At 42.5% G+C, this 22,730-nt stretch overlaps 1 protein-coding gene across 1 annotated transcript in view; it reads left to right on the forward strand.

Moving 5' to 3' along the window:
• The first annotated feature begins 1,795 nt into the window (after positions 1-1,795).
• Positions 1,796-22,730, forward strand: part of Cenpj (centromere protein J) — a 48,922-nt gene continuing 27,987 nt past the window's right edge. Inside the window, exons 1-8 of the mRNA XM_028858123.2 lie at positions 1,796-1,957; positions 8,026-8,288; positions 14,847-14,940; positions 16,524-16,626; positions 16,903-17,132; positions 18,535-18,642; positions 18,820-18,979; positions 20,464-20,757. Of these exons, the coding sequence (XP_028713956.1) occupies positions 8,086-8,288; positions 14,847-14,940; positions 16,524-16,626; positions 16,903-17,132; positions 18,535-18,642; positions 18,820-18,979; positions 20,464-20,757 (1,192 nt within the window). The 5' untranslated portion in view covers positions 1,796-1,957; positions 8,026-8,085. The remainder of the gene's footprint in view (positions 1,958-8,025; positions 8,289-14,846; positions 14,941-16,523; positions 16,627-16,902; positions 17,133-18,534; positions 18,643-18,819; positions 18,980-20,463; positions 20,758-22,730) is intronic.

Genomic DNA, 22,730 nt, shown 5'->3' on the forward strand with positions numbered 1-22,730 from the left:
GACTTAATATTACTTACAACTGCCCAGCCTTATCTTGGCTTGTTTCTTGTCAGCTTTTCTTTTCTTTTCTTTTTTTTTTTTTCAGAGCTGAGGACCGAACCCAGGGCCTTGTGCTTGCTAGGCAAGTGCTGTACCACTGAGCTAAATCCCCAACCCCAGCTTTTCTTATCTTAAATTATCCCATCTACTTGCCCCTGGGCTTTTCTCATTCTCTTACTTCTATAAATCTTACTCTTACTCTGTGGCTTGCTGTGTAGCTGGGTGGCTGGCCCCTGGAGTCCTCTTCCTTCTCTGGCTGCTACTTCTCTTGCTCCTCTCTCCTCCCAGATTTCTCCTTCTATTTATTCTCTCTGCCTGCCAGCCCCGCCCATCCTTTTTCCTGCCTCTCTATTGCCAATTGAGTTCTTTATTAGACCAGCAGGTGTTTTAGACAAAGTATCACAGCTTCACAGAGCTAAACAAATACAACATAAACAAAAGTAACATACCTTAGAATAATATTCCCCAACATTCTTGGGCTTTGGTTTCCTTATCTGTGATGTAATCTAACAAAACAGATCTCTGAAAACCTTTCCCTAAGTTTCCAGGTTTGAGGCCTCTATGCTAAATTTTAATTATCTTTAAAAGTAGTGGTTTATTTGAGCTAGTTATAGTTATAAAGGGCAAGTTATAAAGTCTCATGTTCCATGCTGGCCTCTAACTCACTATATGTTGGAGGACGACTTGAATTTTTGATTCACCTTCACCACCTCAGAGACTGGCCACCAATTCTGCTTTATGCAGAGCTGTAGAGAGAGCACTCCAGGCCCAGCAGACACTAGGCAAGCATTTGATCAGCTCAGCGACATCTTTAGCCTTCATGTGATGTCTTTAAAGATGCTGCTTGGTTGGAGGGAGAAGGGAAGGCAAGATGGCTCAGTGGTTATGAGCACTTCCTGCTCTTGCCCAAGACGGGGTTCGGTTCCAAACGTTACATGGTAGCTCATAAACATCTGTAACTCCAGTTCTATGGGATCCGATGCCCGCTTCTGACCTCTGAAGGCAGCAGGGACACAGGTGAGGCTTCTACTTACATGCAGGAAAAACATGCATACACATAAAGTAGAAATAACTTAAAAATAAGAAGAAACACAAAATGTTAAAAAAAAAAAAAAAAAAGATGCTATCCAATCTACAGTGTTGTTCAATCCAGGACTGTACACTGTGGTAACACGAAGTACTTCTAGATTAAAGGGTCGTGTCTGTATTCCAGAAGCCCTCTGGTAGCAATATAAATAGTGAAATCTGCACTCAGTATCCCACATATTTTAATATCTGCACTTTTAGTAGTCTATATAAAATTTAAATACCGAATGAACACTTTGTCAAGCTACCTATTACCCACATACTAGATGATTCTTTTCGGAGTGAATTTTTCCACGGTTATCTTCACTTAATCACCCTACCAAACAAAGTCATTTTTGTTATGTTTTGTTTTTCTAAACAGGCCTTTATTAAGTTAAATCAATCCAAAGAAAAAAAGTGAAGGCAGCAAAACTCTTCCAAACCTTTCATCTTTAGGTTAGGCTTGAGTTTCCGTGTTCCTGGCACCCGGGGTCATGCCTTCTGTTACAGCAGATGTCAAGACTGCACGGGTTTCTTCTCCCGGAACAACTTAGCTGTTGACCAGTGCCCGCCGCAAAAGAGCGCGCAAAGCGCATCCCCTAGCAACGTTTGTGGCGGTGATGCTGGGAGTTGTAGTTTGCGTGTGCCCGAGGGGCCTGCGCGCAAGCTCACAGGGGCGGTAGGAACTACACTTCCCAAGAGTCATCGGAGCAGGGCTGGGCGGGGCCAGGCGAGGAGGCGGGGCTCTGGCCGCCGCGGTGGTTGTGGCGGCTCATTCGTAAATGCCGCGGCTACTGGATGGTGACTCTGTTATTGGTTGGAGTGGTCTGAACCGCTGGCTCTTCGTGGAACGGTAACTGGGGGGCGAAAGAAGCCGGAGGAGCCCGGTCGGTTCCTGAGAGGCCAGCTCGGGCTTCGGGCTGGCGTGGCGCGGAGGGCCGGGCGCCGGCGGGCGGCGGTGGTTCCGGGGCTTTTAAACCCGCTTTGTTCTTCCGAGCACCCGGGAGATCGCCCCTCAAGGGAGGGCGGTGGGTGTTTCTGTCCCGGGTGAGGCGGGCAAGAGGCTCCGGTGACGCCCGCCGGGGACACTGTCTCGCCGGGCCGGGTGTAATGATGCCGCTTGATGTCCTTCAGGGTCCATCGGGGCTTCTCCAAAAACTTTGTGGCTTTCGAGAAGAGTTGTGTTTTCCGGGGAGGTGGACCTGTCAGCCGAAAGTTTTCAGGGTCTGAATTGTCCCCTCCTATCTTCCTCCGCCTCCAGTGCAGATATTTTATGTTTTGTTCAGATAGCTTTAAAGACGTCAACCTTTCAGCTAGTCGACTTTTAAAATTTTTGTATTTTTAAAGACAGCTTTATCCATGTGTAGTTAATTTATGGCAATGCCTACAGCTTCATGAACAGATACCGTATACCTCAGATTTTAATGTCTGTGTCTACATTATATACTGTTCTAGACATTTTATCACTTGTGGTTCACCAAGGCTTTCATATTAGTAATAAAAAGCAGACTTGGGAACACTTTTGGCGTTCCTGAGACAAGGACTTGATGTAGTCCAAGCAGGCCTCCAACTCGAATATTGCATTAAGGCTGTGCATCCCCAATGCCCGACTGTGACTCAGTATTTCTAAACTTAAAAATGGCAGTAAGTATATTTTTAGGATCATAGGAAGGAAATTGTTGCAATGTACAGACGTTTTAGTCCTTTAAAAAAGTGTGTGTGTGTGTGTGTGTGTGTGTGTGTGTGTGTGTGTGTGTGTAAAGACAGTGTTAAGATGCTGCCTTAAACCAACATTACACTTTTGTCAGTCTGGTAGGGAGTTATTGACTATTTTTACATTACAGAGTGACTTTGAAGTTTGTTTACTTTCTAAATTTAGATTTTTCTTATTCGTCTAAAGACTGCTATTTTAAAGTATTGTGTCTGTGATTTGTATTGGGTTCGTGCATGTCGTGGCTCATGTGTGGAGGTTCCGGCACTAGCTCAGGCTTAAGCACATTACCCACTTTGAGCCATCTCTCCGAACTCTGGAGTTTTTGTTTTTAAGACAGTTTCTCACATTAACTCACACTGTCTTCTGGAACTTGCAGTATAGCCAGACTGTCCTCACACTAATGACACTTCCTTCCTCAGTGCTGGGGTCCCCTGTGTGAGCCCCTAGGTTTGGATTAAAAAAAAAAAAAATTCTTACTAAGGATGTTGAAATTTCACCAAGGTTGACTGGAAAATCCCTGCCTTACCTTTTTAGGTAGGTTCCTAATGTAAAAACAGTTAGGATTAGCTTTCTTACAACAAGAAATGACTATTCAGGAATGAGCAGATACTGGATACCGACAGCCAGTTAATGTATGCTACGCTGAAGTATGTGTATAACACAGTGGCTGTACTCCCTGAAGGCAGGAGCCTTTCCCAGGAAGTACCAGCCCCTATCTCTCTCGGTGTTCTAGTTTGGTTTTCTGTGCTCTGACAAAATACTGACCAGCTTGGGGAGGAGAGGGTTTATTTCAGCTTACAAGTTTTGGTCTGTCATTCAGAGGAGCCAGGGAAGGAGCTCGAGGTAGGAACCAAAACCATGCAAGAGTGATGCTTAGCGCCTCCCTTCCTGGCTTGCTTTCTTCCATAACCCAGAACCACCTGCTCAGGAGTGGCATTACCCACAGTGGCTGGGCCCTCCCACGTCAGTCATTAATTCAGATGCACCCAACGACTTGCCTACTGAGCAGTCTGATGGAGGCGATTCCTCAGGGGAGGTTCCTTTTTCCCAAATGACTAGTTTTGTCAAGCTGACAAAAACTAACCGCCACACTGGGTTTTATAACTCGATTTTTCTTCCCCTCACTAGTGAACTTTATGTATGAGCATCATTTATGTGCCTAGTCCCCTCACAGGTCAGGGGAGGGTGTTGAATCCCCTGGAACTGAAGTTTTGGATGGCCTTGAGTTACCGTGTAGGTTCTGGGACTTGACCTCACATCCTCCACAAGAGCTCTTAACCATTGAGCCACCTCTCCAGCCCCTGTCTAATTTCTTATAATACAGATTGCTCTGTACTTTATGATTAACAGTATATCTTGGGTAGTTTTTTAAGGTTTTTGTTTGTTTGTTTGTTTTTCAAGACAGGGTTTCTCTGTGTAGTTTTGGTACCTGTCCTGGAACTCACTTGGTAGACCAGGCTGGCCTCGAACTCACAGAGATCCGCCTGCCTCTGTCCCCCAAGTGCTGGGATTAAAGGTGTGCGCCACCACCGCCCGGCAAGGTTTTTATTTTTATTTATGTGTGTGTGTGTAAGTGTACTGAATGTATGCCCTATGAGTTCAAGTGCTGGCGGAGATCAGAAATGGGCATCAGATTCCCAGCAGCTGGAGCTGTGGGTGGTTGTGAGCTGTCTGTCCCATGTGGTTGCTAGAAACTGAACTTGGCTTTTATGGAAGAGCAGGAAGAACTCTTAACCACCAACCCTCTTTCCAGCCCCTTGTGGTTTTTTGAGACAGGCTCTTAATTATTCTGTGGGGCAGCTAGCCTGGAATTCACAGTGTAAGTTAGTTTGGTCTGGAACTCATGGTAATCTACTTGCCTCAGCTTCCTAGTGCTGGAGTTAGAGGTGTGGGCCACTACGCTTGGCTTGTTTATTTATTTTAGTATGGGTACTGAATCCAGGGTCTCACATGGTAAACAAACGTCACAGAGCTCCGTCTTGAGGCAGGGTCTCACACTGTATCTCAGGGTGGCCTGGAACTCCCTCTCAGTCTCTTCAGTGCTGGTGGGACAGGCGGGGGTCACAACACCTGCTTCTTTCAGTTTACTGCAAATCTGAGCTTGTGCCAATAAGACAATGGCACACAATGCCTAGAGGCAAAATTGCTAGACCAGAGCTTTTGTGCGTTTTACAGCTTGGATAGATAACTGCCTTACTTTCCGCATATGTTATATATCTAAGGAATACTGACTAAAAGAATTTCTGTTTCGTCATATTGTCTTTATGGTAGTCTCTAGTCTTTGTCAACCCAGTGCATGGGGGTAAAAAAAGGTATATTGTTACTGTCATCATTTTTGGCTTTTCAATGTCATGAGAGTGAACATATTCTGATGCTTAGACATCTATTTTCCTGTTTATATCTTTTGTATATTTGTTATATACCACTTGGAAAGTTAGATATGTTTGTTAGCCACAAAATTTTCAGGCTTTAGCCTGGCGGTGGTGGCGCATGCCTTTAATCCCAGCACTTGGGAGGCAGAGCCAGGTGGATCTCTGTGAGTTCGAGGCCAGCCTGGGCTACCAAGTGAGTTCCAGGAAAGGCGCAAAGCTACACAGAGAAACCCTGTTTGGAAAACCAAAAAAAAAAAAAAAAAAAAAAAAAAAAAAAAAAAAAAAAAATTCCAGGCTTTATGTCTTTGTGTGAATTTGTACCTCTCCCTTGTGTGTGTGTGTGTGTGTGTGTGTGTGTGTGTATGATTAAACCTATGTCCACAGGAGGCCCTAGGCTCCCAGGCCACCCTTCCCTCTTCCACTCTGCCTTCTTACTTTCTCATCTGCCTTATGCTCTAATACCTGACTCTCTTCCTGAGCGTCTACATCATCATGGGTAGACTAGGGATGGGTGGGGATGGGAACATGAGGGATCAGGTAGGGGATGGAGGAAAAGAGTACTAAAAGAGGTGACTGCCTTAATACAAGGGGAGATGCTTAGTCCTACTGCAGCTTGGTATGTCATGGTTTGTTGATATGCATGGGAGACCTGCCCTTTTCTGAACAGAAATGGAGGAGGAGGTGGGGGGCAAAGAGAATGTGGTGGTAGTGGGGGGGGGATTGGGAGGAGAAGAGGGAAACTGGTCAGGATATAAAATAAGTAAATAAATAAGTTAATAATTAAAAAAAAAATTAAAAAAGAAGGCAGCCTGAGCAAGCCATGAGGAGCAAGCCAGTAAGCAGCACTCCTCCATGGCCTCTGCATCAGCTCTTGCCTTAGGACTCTTGCCTTGGCTTCTTCTTCTTCCTCCTCCTCTTTATTTATTTATATTTATTTATTTATTTATTTATTTATTTACTTACTTATTTATTTATTTATTTTTTGGTCTTTTGAGACAGGGTTTCTCTGTGTAGTTTTGGTCCCTGTTCTGGATCTCACTTGGTAGACGATGCTGGCCTTGAACTCACAGAGATCCGCCTGGCTCTGCCTCCTGAGTTCTGGGATTAAAGGCGTTCGCCACCGCCACCGCCACGTGGCCTCTGCCTTGGCTTCTCTAAGTGATGGATTTATAAGCTATAAGGTGAAATAAAGCCTTTCCTCCTGGTCATGGTGTTTTGTTTTGGTGGTTGTTTTTTAGATTTATTTATTTATTATGTCTAAGTGTTTTGTCTGCATGTATGCCTGCACACCAGAAGAGGATACCAGATCTCATTACAGATGGTTGTGAGCCGCCATGTGGTTGCTGGGAATTAAACTCAGGATTTCTGGAAGAACAGCCAGTGCTCTTAACCTCTGAGCCTTCTCTCCAGCCCTGGTCATGGTGTTTATCACAGCAATAGAAACCCCAGGACCTGTTAACAGCTGTGTGTACCCAGAGCCGAAAACAGTAGAACATGAAATTAGAAAATGTTAGTAGAGGAAAATCAGACATAGGAAGGAGCCTGTCTTCTCTGTGTATTTCTTATATTTTTGGTTGTGAGCCTAGCCTTTAACGGCTGAGCCATCTCTCCAGCCCCTCTGTGTATTTCTTTAACATAGTTCACCACCAAAAATTGTTGATTCATACAGGAAGTTCTTATAACTTGAGCCAATGTAATTTTTATTGTTGAACATTGAATGAACACAAACAATACTTTGTAGTACTGAAATAATTTTAAATGCAAAGTTCTGACTTATTTTTTAACAATTTTAGCAAACAAATCTACCAAGTTCCTTCTGTTTGTATGGGACTAGGCATAAGAGGGTGCATAGGCTTTTCCAGGGTCTCCACAGTTTGGTAGCGTATGAATGAACATGATAACAAAATACTATTAATACCGAGATTAGTGCTAACTGTCGATGCTAGGGTCACCTGGAATACAGGCAGGGTGTGACTGCCGGTGGCTGAGGGCTTGTGCAAGTGGGACAGAGTGCCACAGCAGACACGGGGGGCGGGGGTGGGTTAGTGTGATGACTTTTGTTCAGTTCCCCACATGGGCAAAGAAACAAGTGTATGTGTATAATAGTACTCGACATTGGCTGTGCCTTCTTGAGATACACACATACACATACACATACAAAATATATACACACACACACACATATATATATATACATACACATACTATATATATGTATATATATATTTGGAATTGAAGAACTTAAGGGTGTCTAAGATCCTATAGTTTTAGGTCAACTGATCTAGCATGTGTATATCTTACTAATTAAATGATTAGATCGTAAGTGTCCTGAGGTTTCTGATCTACTCTCTTTACATTTCTGAAGTAAAACTCAAATCAACCAAGCAGTTTACTGTTCAGTTGCTTTTCTTATTAAAGTCTTTTTCTTTTATGCTTGCCTATATCGTGTGTGTGTGTGTGTGTGCGCGCGCGCACACGCGTGCGTGCGCGTTTGCGTGTGTGTGCATGTTTGCGTGTGTGTGTGTGTGTGTGTGTGTGTGTGTGTGTGTGTGTGTGTTTGCGCATATTTGCATGTGTGCTGTGTGAGAATGGTGAGGTCGGAGGACAGCTTGTAGGAGTGTTTCTCTTCTTCTACCATGTAGGACCTGGGGATTGAACTCATGCCATCAGGCTTGGTGGCAAGCATCTTTACCACTGAACCACCTTGTCACTCCCTGTGACAGTCTTCTGTGTAGTTAATGTTAGTTTTCGCGCTGGGTTGAGGCTTGGGCTACTTTGGGCGGAGCATATGTAACAGTTTTAATGAAGACTCATTGTTGGCTTTCTTTTTTACAGGTGCTGAAAGTCAGTTGGTGTTCTGGATTTCCCAGTGTTTAAAAGGATCATTAGACTGAAATGTTCCTGATGCCAACCTCTTCAGAATTAAACAGTGGGCAGAACTTCCTAACCCAGTGGATGACCAGTCCTCGGGCTGGGGTCATATTAAATCGAGGATTTCCTGCTTTGGAAGATGAGAAACAAGCAGTTACAAATGTCTCTTCCAGCTTCCCAGTTAAAGCCACCCGCTTTTCCAACAGCTTCAGCATTAGTAGTGAAAAGTCCATTAAATGAATTAAATAAAATTTTTGAATGCTGAGAAGTTCCATTACTCAGGAAGTAATAGAGAAGTTATTAACGTATGGCTCGTGAGGAGAACTTGGAGTTGTCAATACCACAACATTCTAACATTGATTCGAATAAATACTCTCTACTGAAATGCACATTAACAGGTCATTTGTAACTAAGAATGTTCTTTCCTATATTTATAGCAGGCGGAAGGAGAGAGAACTGATATATGGCTAGTTCATTGCGTCAGGCAAATAAATGCCTCCTCTTGAATACCAGGTCTGCGAGATTGTATACTTACACGAAACGTACTATTAGAGATTACTTCTATTTAAATATATTCTATTTACTCTTTTGCAATTTTCTAGATTAATGCTAGTTGTAAAGAATATAAATCAGAAAATGAACATATTGTGTGTTAATAAGGAGATACTACTTTTTTGTGTTCAAAATATATAGAGTGGATGAGATAAGTGGGCTGAAATTTGGCTCACGGAAAGTTGTATATTTTGTATTGTTAAAATATGAAAAGTGAGTGTTAGAATAATTCACTTGGTGAGATTCCATGTTTGTGTGCTCTTCCTCTTTTATTTGTTCTCTCCTGTGTACTTTAGAGAGTAGAACACAGTTCTATACACATTGTAGCCTCATACACATACACAGATATCTTCGCTCAGGAAAGGCAGTTAAGACCTACATTCTTCATGATAAGGTTTTTTACATAATATTGTACGAAATTTTGTGATTTGGATAATGTTCTACATCCTTATGAAAGAATCAGATTACATGGATGATATAATTTGGCAATTGCTGAGATAAATAATATTTGATGTCTGGTAGTACTATCTGACCTCCTCTAGCTATTAATTGTTAAGATCATAGGAAGGAGTCGCTTTTATCGCTACACATATTTACATTAATGTGATAAAATATGTATATTATGAGTTAGGTTTTCCTTTACTGAGAGAGAATTAGATTAATTATGTTAGTCATTGTAGTTAATTTTAGTGATATGAGCAGAGTGATGGGTTCGGCTTAAACATAAGAATAAATAATTCTTTTTTTGGAATTTATTTTTTACATAAGGCTTGACTTCCTGGGAAAGAAAGGATCGGATAATATTTAAATGTATTTCACAATAGACTAAATGGACCTGCGCGATACGTGAAGACAGTTATAATATTATCTTACTGTAGTTTTACATTTAATACTATTGTCAAATGCAATTATACCAGCAAGAAGAAAAGCAGGAGCAACTGAAGAGCGCAGCATTCTGGAACGTCTGCAGAGGCTCACGTGACGGTAGCAGTATGGAAGCTGCTCATGCATGGTGTCTGGGCAGCCCAGTGGCTCTCCAGGTATGTCTGGCTTGCACACAGCCCTCAGCGTCAACAGCGAGACCAGAGTTTACACTCTTGTGTGCTCACCTTGATCTTGCTTGGTCTTTCTCTGTTCTAGACGTTCTTTTTGACGTTCCTCTCTCTGTCACGCGTGGGTGTAACTTCGCAGCTCCTCTTCTAGGACAATGGAATAAAAGGTCTTGGAGCATGGAATCGGTAACCTCCAGTACTGAGGTGGCTCCAGCAGTGAGTGTTCTGTTTTCTGGAACACTTCTGCACATAGCTTAGCTTTTCCTTCTCCTAGCGCCTTTTATATTTTCGTGTTATATCTCTTCTCCAAATCAAGGTGAGTAAGCCTAGCGCGCCTGGGGATTTTGTAGAGCTCAGTCGAGCACATGCTTACAGCAAGCTTCCTGTGAGATGCCAACTGGGTTTCACAGCCCGCCACAGTGCCCAACGGAGTGTGATGACTCTCTCAAATGGGCTGGAGACAATCTGCACTTCATATGCAATGTTCACGTATACAGCTCTCCAGACCAATGCTAGCGGCTCTTCCTTCTCGACTCACCCCAAGTATTATTTTATGTAGACCCAGGTAGCGTCTCTCAATAACTCACAAGAGGAAAATGGAATTTTCGCCTATAACAGCTTAATAAATTACCAACTCGACTTAGAAGTAATGACCAGGTCATGTTATAAAAAATCTGAAGGAGAAGCAGTTGATGCAGCCATGAGAAGCACGTTTACGGTGGTCAAAAGTATCTCTGTGTCTTCTACATCTCATCAGCTTTAGCTTCAGCTACTTGTCTTTTGTTTTAATAAAAAATTAAACTATGTGGAGATTGAGTAGCGGAGAGGGTTCTGCTAAATTCTTAATAATTACTCCTCTCAGTCCACCCCGAAATATGCTAGAATGCTGGCAGTAACGGATATCCCCTTCAGCCACATATCTTGACTTATTTGTGTGTCACTCTCTACTTAATGTCCACTCCTATCAAACGTATCTGTATTCAGAAAAGGGCAGGTCTCAGCTCCATGGGTATTGTCATCGAACAAGAGGTGGTATAATTTAGGTAGTCTGATAGAAGGCGGTTGCAGTGAGACTAAGTACCATGTTCTGCCTGCATGCTGCCATGTTTCCTCCAGAAAGCACACCCTATGGACAACAATAATTGGACTATAACACCATTCTGGCAGACCAGAACTATAAGGCCCTCCACGGCCAATTTAAACTGTTTTTCCTTTATGGAAGTTGTGACCTGTGAAGTCTCGGCACAATGGTCATGGGGAGAGCTACCTATCCAACACGTGAATACTGATCCTAAGACGGGTACTGGATAAACATGTCAGTGAGACACTCATATTTCCAAAACTGGCTACAATGAAAAGTATGATCCCGGAGCAGTATGTTTGTTTCTTGGCACTTAGCTTGCCATTCTATAGGGCCTCCATGGTTCCCTTTCTAATTGTTTGCTGGCAGTCAATATGCGTCCTTTACGTGAAGACATATTTTAGGAATAAGATTCAGCACGTCGATAGTGCTCCCTGTTTGTGTTTCAGAAAATTACTTAGGAGCGATAGACTAAAGGAACTAAAGCAAGCCTTCCCACGTGGAAGTTTCTGTAGAGGACACCAGGACACGAGTCCAAGAGAAAAGACACTGGCAATTCCTGCCAGTAGATGTGCAAAGTGTGGGCTGGTGCATGGACCAAGGCGTGTTGCTCGCCGTGTGTGGTTTACGGAGGGTGGGTTAACTACAGAATGTGGATACTTACTTCTCGATATTAACTTAATATGAGATCATTATATAGAAACTAAGCAACTACTGGTCGGTAATTTCTAGTATATTTTTCTTATTTGTGTTGTTAATAGCTGTCATGATTTTTAATGAAGATAGTTTTAGTGACATCATCCACAGCCAGCAACTCTTCTTGACTTTATGCACTCTAAAGCTAACAGCCTGAAGGCTGGAGTTCTGTCTCTCAGCTCATAATTTTACATACTTTCTCTGGGCTAGGACTTATCAATATCGAGTAAGCTCAACGTGTCACTACGCTGCTGGGATTAAAGGTGCGCTCGCTCGCACACACAGTGCTGGATTAAAGGTGTTGTGCCTGAGACCTGGCTCTGGTGTATTCTGTCTTTCTTGAGGACTCTTGGATTAATGTCTTTATTATGACGCCCTAGTACAATGGTGCCTGTGGTCCGTGAGTAACAGTAGATCCTTATGGATATCATGTGTCTTGCTATGCACAGTGCTAGGATATACCAGAATGTGTCCAGCTGACTAGCTGCTTCAAACATTACAGAGATCTACCTCTCAAGTACAGTGTTCTCTAATGGTTAGTCCTATCCAGTAGCATGTCTTTGCCCCTTACAGCTTGTTTAATCTTATTCTTAAGAACTAATATATATTAAAGATTATAATAATCAAATATTAATTTACATCAATAGCTTGCTATTTGTAGAATTTCATCTGGAACTATCATACAAAGATACTTCAACATTTTATCAGTACGAATTGAAACTATTGAACACCTATTCTGTTCAACCTTGCTAAAGATAAACTTGCCCTGTACATACAGTAATAACTCGAATTATGGTGAGTTCTGAGCGCAAATGCCATGTCGTCAGTGGTTACTTGATCTCGTGATATGATACATAACAGTCGAATACTGGGTCGAGTAGAACAGACCAGTGATAGCTTTGACACAGGTTGGGAGATTATGTAGAGATTTCGAGGTAAATCTCTGAGTATATATGCATGTTTTGTATGTGATTGTAGGAGGCCTTGCCACTTCCAGGGGCGAGCATGTGGTATGGAGACCAGTGTAGAGATTGTGCTGCTGAAGGTCACACAAATACTCTATTGATGCTCAACACAGATAGACAGTGGTGACATATAAGCATGAACCAAGGGAAATTGGGTCTTTCGAGTATCTCATATGTGTGATCACGTCGCCTAGTCAGGAGAGACTCTGTAGAGCCTGCAGTTTAGTATCTTCTTATTGGCTGTGTGAAAAGTGTTATTATATTTGCTGCCTTTTTAAATCCTTTTCTATTCATAAGGAGTGATTATTTGGTGTAATGAAGTGATTTGTTGAGAGTTCTCATTGTGTGATGTGACTAGTATAGGATGCATACTCTTGCGTGACTACATACCACAATCGACAAGCTCGGATTAAGTTTTCCTCTTCCTCAACCAATCACCGTTGCTCTTCGACCACCTAGCTTTGTGCCATCTATTTTCAACACAGCATTCTTTCGCAACAAATCTTGTGATCTCTGCAAAAATTTAATCTCAGGTGTGAGTAGTATCTCAATTGAAGACAGAAATTTTTTTGTTGAGTAGATGCTAACAGTGATGTATTTATATGGTGTTACGAGATGTATAGCTGGTTTACGCCTTCACTGTGCCTTGTCATTACGTTAAAACTGACTACCTCGAATGAGTATACTATAGGAGGCCAAGAATTGTGTAGGCATATTTTTGGCTGAGAGTCGCGAATGTGCAGATGCGCTCTATAGTGTCATGGATTTCCTGCGCACACTTTTCACGTTATGAGGTTACCATAATTTTGGTCATAGAAAGTGCAGTAATGAGAGCTCTAGTTACTTACTTTGGTGGATTCAGATGGGATGTGAGATTTTGTAGAAAGGGATAAAATTACAGCGACTAGAACTACGGTGATTGGCGCTTGTGGTGTGGAGAGTACGACTTGATGGGTTGGTATTTGATACCTACGTAAAGACTTACAGCTTATGGCGAAGTTAGCCATAAGATGACCAGGGCATAAGGAGTTATCGGATATAACTCAGGTTGTGTGCTGTGGTTGCTTGTGCTGAAGTGCGCTCGCTCGCTGCGACGCGCGTGGGCGTGCGTGCCGTGCATGCGTGCGTGTGGCGTGGTGTTTTCCATATGAGTTATTCGCGATCCGATCGATGATAGTCATCTAGCAACTTCTAGTAGGTTGTTTTTCTCACAAACAGAATCCTGGGGTTAGCAAATCACGCGCGTAAGCTGACAGGAATAAGTGTTATTTGGTCCATCAGATCATGTGGCAGCTCTTCGGAATAGTCGAGAATCCCAGTGTTTGCTGTTATTTGGCAGAGAAACTTCCTCTTAGTAGGAGGAAAGAGCTCACACACATACGATAAAATGCTTCCGACGATAACAGCCTTTTTAAGTTTATATTTGTGATGGAAAGCATAGGTGGACAATGAAGGCTCTGAGGTAAACTGTCTTTGTGAAAGAGTAATCTAGATTAGAGGCATGTTACTGACTCTTGAAGGAAGGGTCTTGTGAAGGATATAAGATACAGAGAATTGTATTCATGCATAGACAATTGGTACTGTGACGGCTTAGTGCGTCCCACATGTTTTCAAAGTCCATCATGATCTTCTGAGGTACTGAATCGTGACAGCAGAATGGAGAGGAGTATCCCGACTTTCCCCACCTAAGCGGAAAGGAAATATCTATATTAAACAGTATTGACTGAAGGACCAATCACATTTCCCCATGTCGTAGTTCTAGGTAGTTGTCATAATGGCTTCAGTAAAGAAATAACTCTTATTCGTTATATGGACTCCACCCATCCATATCTGCAAAAAGGACCTAGCTCTACACTTTTAAGGCATCTACTATAAAGACTCCTATACATCTTTGTTTTGAACTCTTGGAACTATAACAAGGAAAGCTCAGAGCGTTGATTATTCTTTAGGTCAGAGTTCTACAATTGCTAGAGCACTATCTTTGCTACCTTCAAAACGTATCGTCGTAGGTTCAGGATATGGCTTATGTTATTAGGTTGGGAATAAGGAGTAACTTAATATCTTTTTCAAAAAGGCTTTGCGCCAAGTATGTCCCTTGCTGGTTCAATAAGTGCTTTCTTTATGCCATTCATAAATTTGTGTGTGACTTTTTTATTGCTAGGTACTTCAGTATCTTTTTTTCTAGAGGACATAACGGTGATTTGCCCTTACTCTCACCGATGTTTGTAATGAGATCGCCTTCTCTCATAAGGTCGTGGCGCAGCATGATGGCGAGTTCCCTGGTCTCTGGTCTTAGTTCCCTGTGGCACACACCTGGTACAGTCATTTGTAGACCTGGCTTTTCCAGTTGTAAACTCCCAAAGTAGACGCAGTGTCATTTGCGGTAGTCGCTGACAATGGCAGAAATCACTCAGCGAGTAGATTTCACCTCTGTACCAGTCTGAAGAGTCGCTTAAGAATTATGTCTCTGAGTGATCTCCGAAGATGCTCTAAGTATTTCAAGTACGGGATCCCAGATCTGGGTGCGTGCCAGGTGCGCCTCAGCAAGAACTCAGCCTTCCTGAGGTTTTACCTCTAAGATCATCTGTGGGTATTAACAACTGGTTGACCTTGAGACCAGCACTTCAGTAATCAAAACAAGTAGTGGTACTGCACTTTGAAGCATGCAGGGTCTTATTCCCTTGTGTTCGAAATCTTAGATGGTCTCTTTTAATTAAAAAACAAACAGAAACACAGAGTCAGATTCAGCGGTGAAAGCTGTGTGAAGGACAGCCCAGTGCCAGCTCTAGTCTCATATACCCTTCGTGTGCTGTCACACTCTAATAGAGAGAGAGTTCCTGTTTTCTTTCCTATACAGTGGTGTGACTTCTGTGGTCCTTGCTCGTTATTCTCACTTATAGCTAGAGGAGTGTGAATCTAAAACCAATTGAGTTATATGATGGATACACTTTTCACCAGAGTTTAATATGAAAATATTGATGCTATCTAAAGACTCAGTTTGTAGATTGGATTTTTTAGATATAGACTTAGTGCATTGGTATGCCAGGATGTGATAAACCAACAAGCCTGACTCAATTTCTAATCTAGTGACTGTCGATCTTTCCTCTGATCTTGAGAGTACTAAAATACTTTATTAGAGTGGAATATTCTTTCTACAGTAAATCTGGCAGATCTTGTCACCACAAAGCTTTTCTTTGGTCCATGAAGTCCATAAACTTTTTCTAAGAAGACTCAAAGTGTATTATGCTGGAAGGGAAACAGGCATGTTCATCTGCCAGCAAAGTAGCAAGCTACCATTGGTTTTATTTAGACAATATATTCTTGCATAAAAACAACCATTGTTTATCTCTCACAATGCAATTGTAGCTGCTAAGATAGAATTGAAGATTTCATTGCAACGGTACATTTTCGCCCCGCTCTTTTCACTCCTTCTTTCTCACATTACTCTCTCCTGTCAGCGTATAGCATAGGAAGAGATTTCCCAGAGGCTCACATAGCTGCTACTCTCTTATGAGGTTTAGTGGACAGTCTTCGATTCCTGTTAACAAGAGTTTTTGTATTGTTTCCACGTGATCATATCTCAGTTGCGCTTATGTTTGCACTTTGTTTAAATCATATGTAGAACAGAGTTTCTCTGAGTAGCCTCATGTGGACGTCACGGAACCTCACTTTCAAAAACAACACAATTGGCATAGTGTTAAATATTACGATGAGACTCAATCTTAAAATCCTGAAGTAACTGTAAAGCCTCTGTGGCAAAGTATACACGTCCACTGGCTTGCCCGACAATGAACAAGGCCGGTTATCCTGCTGTCTTTCGCATGTTGTCGCCTAGAAATTATAAACGTATGAGTTTTGTACTCACTGACAAGGCCAAGAAGCTTATGGTGTTTAGATTCAGAATAAAACCCATATATGAGCTTTGCTTTCTTTTAATAAGAAGTCACAGCCGTTCCCTCTCAAAACTGTTGAATTGTTGATTTGTATAAAACATGTCTCTGCGCTCTAAAAGTACATCTCTCTCTCTCTCTCTACAGTTAAATAACTGTGGTTTGCCTACTCTTCATGCTCATTAAATTTCCCTCTATGCCCAAGTGATTTCTCTGATTATTCCAGACGCTACGATCTACCGCACAGCATAACAGTAACAGACCCCCTTTTGATACAATCTGCGATAGCGAAAAGGATTTAACAATGCAGAACTGCCCATTGGTTCCAGGTTTGAGATTTCATAAAAATTTGTAATTTTTTATATTTTTGAGGACATTCCTTTATTTGCTTATCTGTCTATTTATTTTTTGAGAAGCAGGATCTCATTCTATGGTCCAGCTGGCCCCGGAATCCTTGCTCGAGTCATTCGATTCAGACCACATGATGCCTAGGATCCTAATTTAATTATTATGTGAGAATTCATACACACTACACACACCCCATGGGTTCCCACTTCGTTAAAACCATGACTTGAAGAACCACCCCTTGAGTCTCTGTTTTCAAGGGACTGCGAGATTGCTGTTAGAGATCACACTTCCAAAAAAATGCTACCCTGATGTCTCCAAAATCAGAGTAGAAGTCTTGGCTGTGGGATATGGACAATTGGGCTTAGGCCAGGATAATGCAATTGACAACTCAACAAGTGAAGTGGCACTTCAGTGGCCGTCGGTGTCTCCTCACAGCAACTGCACGGCTGCTCTAATGACAGCAATACACGACACATTTGAGCAATCAGTGCCCATGCACATGGATGGGCAGAGATCCGTGTTGGATGTCTTCTTGATTTGCTTTATTATAGTTTTTTGAACAAGAATCGTTTCACGAGGCTGGGAACTCCCACCTGACTTGAGCTAGGTGGCAGTCCAGTGAGCTCCGAACGAATCCCACAACTCTCTCTCTCTACTACACCCACCCACATCACCTTCATGCAAGCCAGCGATCACATTACCTGGAGAGTCTGGGGATTCTGAACCGGGGTCTCTCCACGTACTTTATGCTACTTCACGAAACACTTTGCTCACGATCTGTAGCGATCCTATCTCCAGTCTCTTGTATTTGACATATCACAATTGAGATAAAACTATATTATTATACATCAAGATGGGCACCTCATATATGTGATCTCTAAATCACTTCGCCTACATCCACTTTAAAAAGCGAAGCTTGGTTGGTTAAGCAACATTTTAACCTATTATATCAGTATAATTCATTATATTTTTATTATTTTAGTTTTATCCCACACTTTTATAAGTGTGTGGCTTTCCGAAACTGCACCAACGAAACTCTTCCATGGCTCATTGATTTGAGTCTAATAGCAGCATTTCTTGTATATGCAAGAGTATGGTCATCTGCTGGAACACAGGGACAAAGCTCGATGTTGGGCGATGTTTTTTGATTTCCAGGGGCACATGCCTGAAGAAAGCTCATTTCTTCTTGTGTGCCTCAACTCTTTGTAATATCCGCAGCACTTGTTTCAGCAAGAGTGTCGTAGCTAAAGTAGCAGGCTTTGGGATGCTCTGGGATTTGAAGGGCTCACACAATAGAGTCTACTAGCGAAACTGAAACATCGGAGTTCCAGGACTAGACAAGGCTGGTAATACAGAGAAACTGTTATGATTTCTCAACGAAAATATAAGGACGAAACTGAAAAATTGACTCACTCTGCCTCTTGTGTTTCACGTTAGTGCATGTTAGCAAAACAACCAGTAGTAAGCACTGGAGAGAGGGGTTTCTATTTCTTCCTACAGTGAGGCCTTTGTGTACCACCGTCTTCTTGACCATAGAGTATCTATTATTCTGCCTTATTTGACTCTCTCACAGGTATTAGCAGTGTGTTACTAGAAGCGACTGCTCGCTCGTCGCAGCTAGCTGTACACTGATAATATTCGATACCATTATGTAAATCACCGTCATAAGTGTAATACTGCTCTATCACACTTACGCATGTATACCAGTGCAACGTTATTTGCCTCATACACTTATGTGTTTAGACTTGTGCCAACATAGATCTGAATCCTCCTCCGAATTTATGGTAGGTGTTACGGAGACTCTGCTAACTCGAATACGTTACCTGGGTCCAGTACTCAGCCTCATATCACTGATGACCGCATGTTTCAATCCGCTGCTTTCCATTTAGGGCTCGCGCTACATGAGGCCATCGCACTCGTTGGGTCCAGAACACTTCCCCTTGTTGGCTGGCGCCGCTACAGTTTATGAAATTGCCGTGCTGATCGTGCTTAACCAAGTTCACTCTCTTCTGCTTGTGCCTGCAACGTCGTGCCACCCTGAAGGTTCTCGCTATATGCTCTTTTTCTCTCTAATACTCGTCTTATTTTAAGTTTAGTTTATACACTAATGATTTTCCCTCGCTGGCGTGGCCTTTCTCGTTTTGGCTCTGGTCTTCTTTGAACTGCCAACGCAGCTTCGGGGTTTTCTCCTCGTTGTACCGCTTATCACTGATGAGTTGGGTCGTCTACCTGCTCCTTTGCTCAGTGTGACCGAATCGCACACACGGTCTGAGGTCGCTCTCGGCGTTCCGTCCGCGGTATTTGGCCGACACTTTGGGGCTCACTCTACACCTCGTAGATCATCACAGAGGTGGTCATTCTTGCTGTTCTTGTGACTTCTGTAGTGGCGTGCTCGTGGATGTTCCTTAAAAAGGCGTGGCCACCGTTTTTTACATCGTTCCCTTGTGGCCCACGCGCCCCTACGTGGTCAATCTCTTTTGTTCTCTGCATTTCTTACATGTTATATAATCTTTTGTTATTGTAATATTCTTTTGTCTGGATTGTCATATTCATTCGGGTCGGCCATAACTCTTCTTGAGCTGTTCTGATCATCACAGTAGAGACTGCTTTGGTCAATGCTGTGGGGGGGGCGGTTTCTGTGAACTAAGACTCCAGCAGTTTTCTAGTTTGCCGTTGCTTTACCAACGGATCATGTATGGAAATAGTTTGGTGGTTTCCTGAAAAGGTCTTGAAGATCTTTAGGTCATACTTTGAAAATAGCTACCCTGGGATATTTTATCAAAGAACTCATTAGATTTAGCTGGGATATCGGCCACTCCAAAATATTTAGATGGCTGGAGTGGGTGGGGGGAGGGATAATGAAAAGTTGAAGCTGACTTTCTCATTTTAGATGTGGGCGGGGGATGAAGTAGACACAGAATGGGCAGCACTGATTACCTTGGTTTTGAGACAGGCTCTCACATACCCCTGGCTGGCGTTAAACTCGGTATATAGCTGAGGATGACTGACTTTCTGGTCCTTCTGCCTCATCTTGTGTGCTGGGATTGAAGTTACGCACCAGCATGTCTGGTTTTATGCATTGCTGGGGATTGAACATACTCTAATTCATGCTAGGCAAACACTGCCAACTGAGCTGCATCCCAGCAGCAGTGACTGTTTTATTAACCACTTCTCCATGTGTCCTTATCCCAGATTTAGGTGAGGCAATCAGGTGAACAGGGCAGGATTTCAGGGCTGGTCTAGCAGACAGCATCTGGTATGCCGTCCATCCTCTGAGAAATGATGTTTAGAGGCATACGGCCTGGCTGAGACTTAAACAAAATAGACAAAAGTAACATACACTTAGAAACTACAAAGTCACTCATCATTTCTTTACCCAACAATACCAAAATTTTAGGGTTGATCTGAAGGAGAGGAGACTAGTTACTAGTCACAGTAGCTAATGAGAGCCCAGATGGTTGTCGCTGCACTGCTTTGCTCCTTCCTGTGCCTGCCTGTCCCTGGACACAGTTGACAGCTGCCATGGTGTTTTCACAGATGCCTAGGAATGGCAACTTCTGAGCTAGGCACGCTGCAACTGTGCCGTCTTCACTCTAGAAAATCTAGTATAAATATTCTCTAACCCTAAAGTATGTGACGTTTGTTTACTCTGAGTAAAAATAATGTTGTACTTTTGTTAAACAATGTACTAATAAGGAGAAAAATGCTTTTATTATTTGGAAACTACTTTATGGGGTGAGTGATCACTACTGCATAAAAGTCAGAGTATTGTAGGATGGTCTCAGCTTTGTTGACTTTTTTCTTTATTCATCTGTAAGGTACACTACTACCTGACGATGACCAGAGCCAGAAGTATAGATCTCCAGGAAGTTTAGCCTTGGGAGAGAAAGCCACTCCCTTCCTGCCATCACATAGCTACGCAAATCCAACCCAAGAAAACCTTCATGCTTCCAACCTTTTATCCAATGAACAAAGCAATTTCTGTAGAGCTACTCATCAAGATTCTGCCTTAACTTCAAAACATGCTTCTGATGTCTTTGATGAGTCCCCATATCCAGAAGCACATGTGAGAATAACTGACTTAAAGGAAGAAAACCGTGACCATCCTTCAGGTGAGTCCCATAATAGAGTCATTAGGCTTCGAAGACAAGGGTCATCCTTCATATTTTTCCTCACTGACCTGAGCTGGGCCAGGATTTGACGATCTGAGAACAGTATTGATACTCATGCCTGCCCCAGACTTCACAGGTAGCATGGGGTCTTCAAAGAGGGAGGCAGCAAGTTCTGCATGGATTATTATTGGAGAGCTTAGAGTTTGGGCTTGATAAAAAAATCGTTCTGATAGCTTTGGCAGGTGAGAGCTGACAACCTGCAGGTCAGCTGTGACATGTGAGAAACAGGTTTGTGATGGGAACTATTACTCATAATACTTGGGTTGTCTTTGCTGTACTTCTGTGTTCCCAGCAATGAGACACATTCCTGCCAGAGAATTGGTCTCATCGATGGTAACCAACTCCTGGAGCTCACTTGGCTTTTCTGATGGATTTTCCCTACCTTCTGTCTTCTGTGTGCGTGCGTGCCTGATAGAGAGACGGAGAGACAGAGATGGGGGAGGAGGCAGGCAGGCCAGGGATAGGATCTAGAGCCTTACGCATCCTAGGTAAGTGCTCTACCACTGTGCTGTACTCCTCTAGCTAATCTTTTTGTTCTTTTCCCCTTTTACTGTACATGCATGTGGGAGTGCATGCATGTGTGTGTGCACGTGCATAGTGGGAGTGCATGCATGTGTGTGTGCACGTGCATACGGAGGCCCAGTGTTGATTTGGGAATCATCCTCCATCACTCTCCCATCTCACTCATTAGGGCAGAGTCGCAGTCAAACTCAGCTTCTCCAGTGTGGCCAGTCCTGCTCTGGGGATCACCTGAATGCCTTCCGAGGCTGGAATTGTTGGGCATGTCACCATGCCCACGGAACACTTGTGGGGCCCTGGGGATCCAGACTCCAGCCCTCATGCTAGCAGGGCCAGAGGTTTGCTTTGGTTTTCGGGACAGGATTTCTTTGTAGTCCTGGCTGTCCTGGAACTTGCTTTGTAGTCCAGGCTGGCCTCCAATTCATCCACCTGCCTCTGCCTCCCAAATGCTAGGATTAAAGGTGTGCACCACCACTGCCCAGCTGGTGGCCAGAGTTTTAATCATTGACCCATCTCCTCAGTCCAGTCAATAAAAAAAAAAAAAAGTAACAACCATGCTTCTTGTCCCATTTTCTTTTCTTTTTTTTACATTTTTGCAATTATGAAGATCATAATACTGTGGTTTTTTTTAATTCATCATGGAAAAATTTGGAATGTTCTGTGATCATCATTATTAGAATAATCATCAAATAATACATCTATTTAATACTTTTTGTGGAGACAGTTATTTTCAACATTTCTAAAATTTAACATGTTTTCATGAGTTTTTTGGTAATTTATGTTACAGAAAAACACAACATCATACAAAGTGTCTGTATGTAGCATTTAGAATTAGTTCTCTTTATGCCTAATACGTTCTTCCAACCTAGAGTAACTCATTGATAAGGAAAGTTCAAATACCCTTCCCTTCTTTCTTTCTTTCTTTCTTTCTTTCTTTCTTTCTTTCTTTCTTTCTTTCTTTCTTTCTTTCTTTCTTTCTTTCTTTCTTTCTTTTCTTTCCTTTCTTTCCTTTCTTTCTTTTTGTTGTTTCTTGTTTTTTAAGATAGGGTTTTTCTGAGTAGCCCTGGCTCTCCTAGAACTCACTCTGTAGTCCAAGCTGGCCTCGAACTGAGATCCACCTTCCTCTGCCTCCTGAGTGCTGAGTTTAAAGGTATGTGCCACTACTACCTGGCAAACATCCCTACTTTTTAAAACACAACTTTTTGAAGAATGTCATGTATCTTAATTGTTTTATATTTTTTATCTTATTTTAAAAAATCCTTGAATTTTCTAAATATTTTGGCATACATTTTTTCTTTTGTTTTTTGAGATAAGATCTTGCTGTATAACCCTGGCTGGTCTTGAATTTATGGCAATCTTCCTGTCTCTGCCTCCCAAGTGCTGGGGTTACAGAT

The sequence above is a fragment of the Peromyscus leucopus genome, chromosome 9 (genome assembly GCF_004664715.2).
Source record: "Peromyscus leucopus breed LL Stock chromosome 9, UCI_PerLeu_2.1, whole genome shotgun sequence".
NCBI classification, from domain to species: Eukaryota; Metazoa; Chordata; class Mammalia; order Rodentia; family Cricetidae; genus Peromyscus; species Peromyscus leucopus.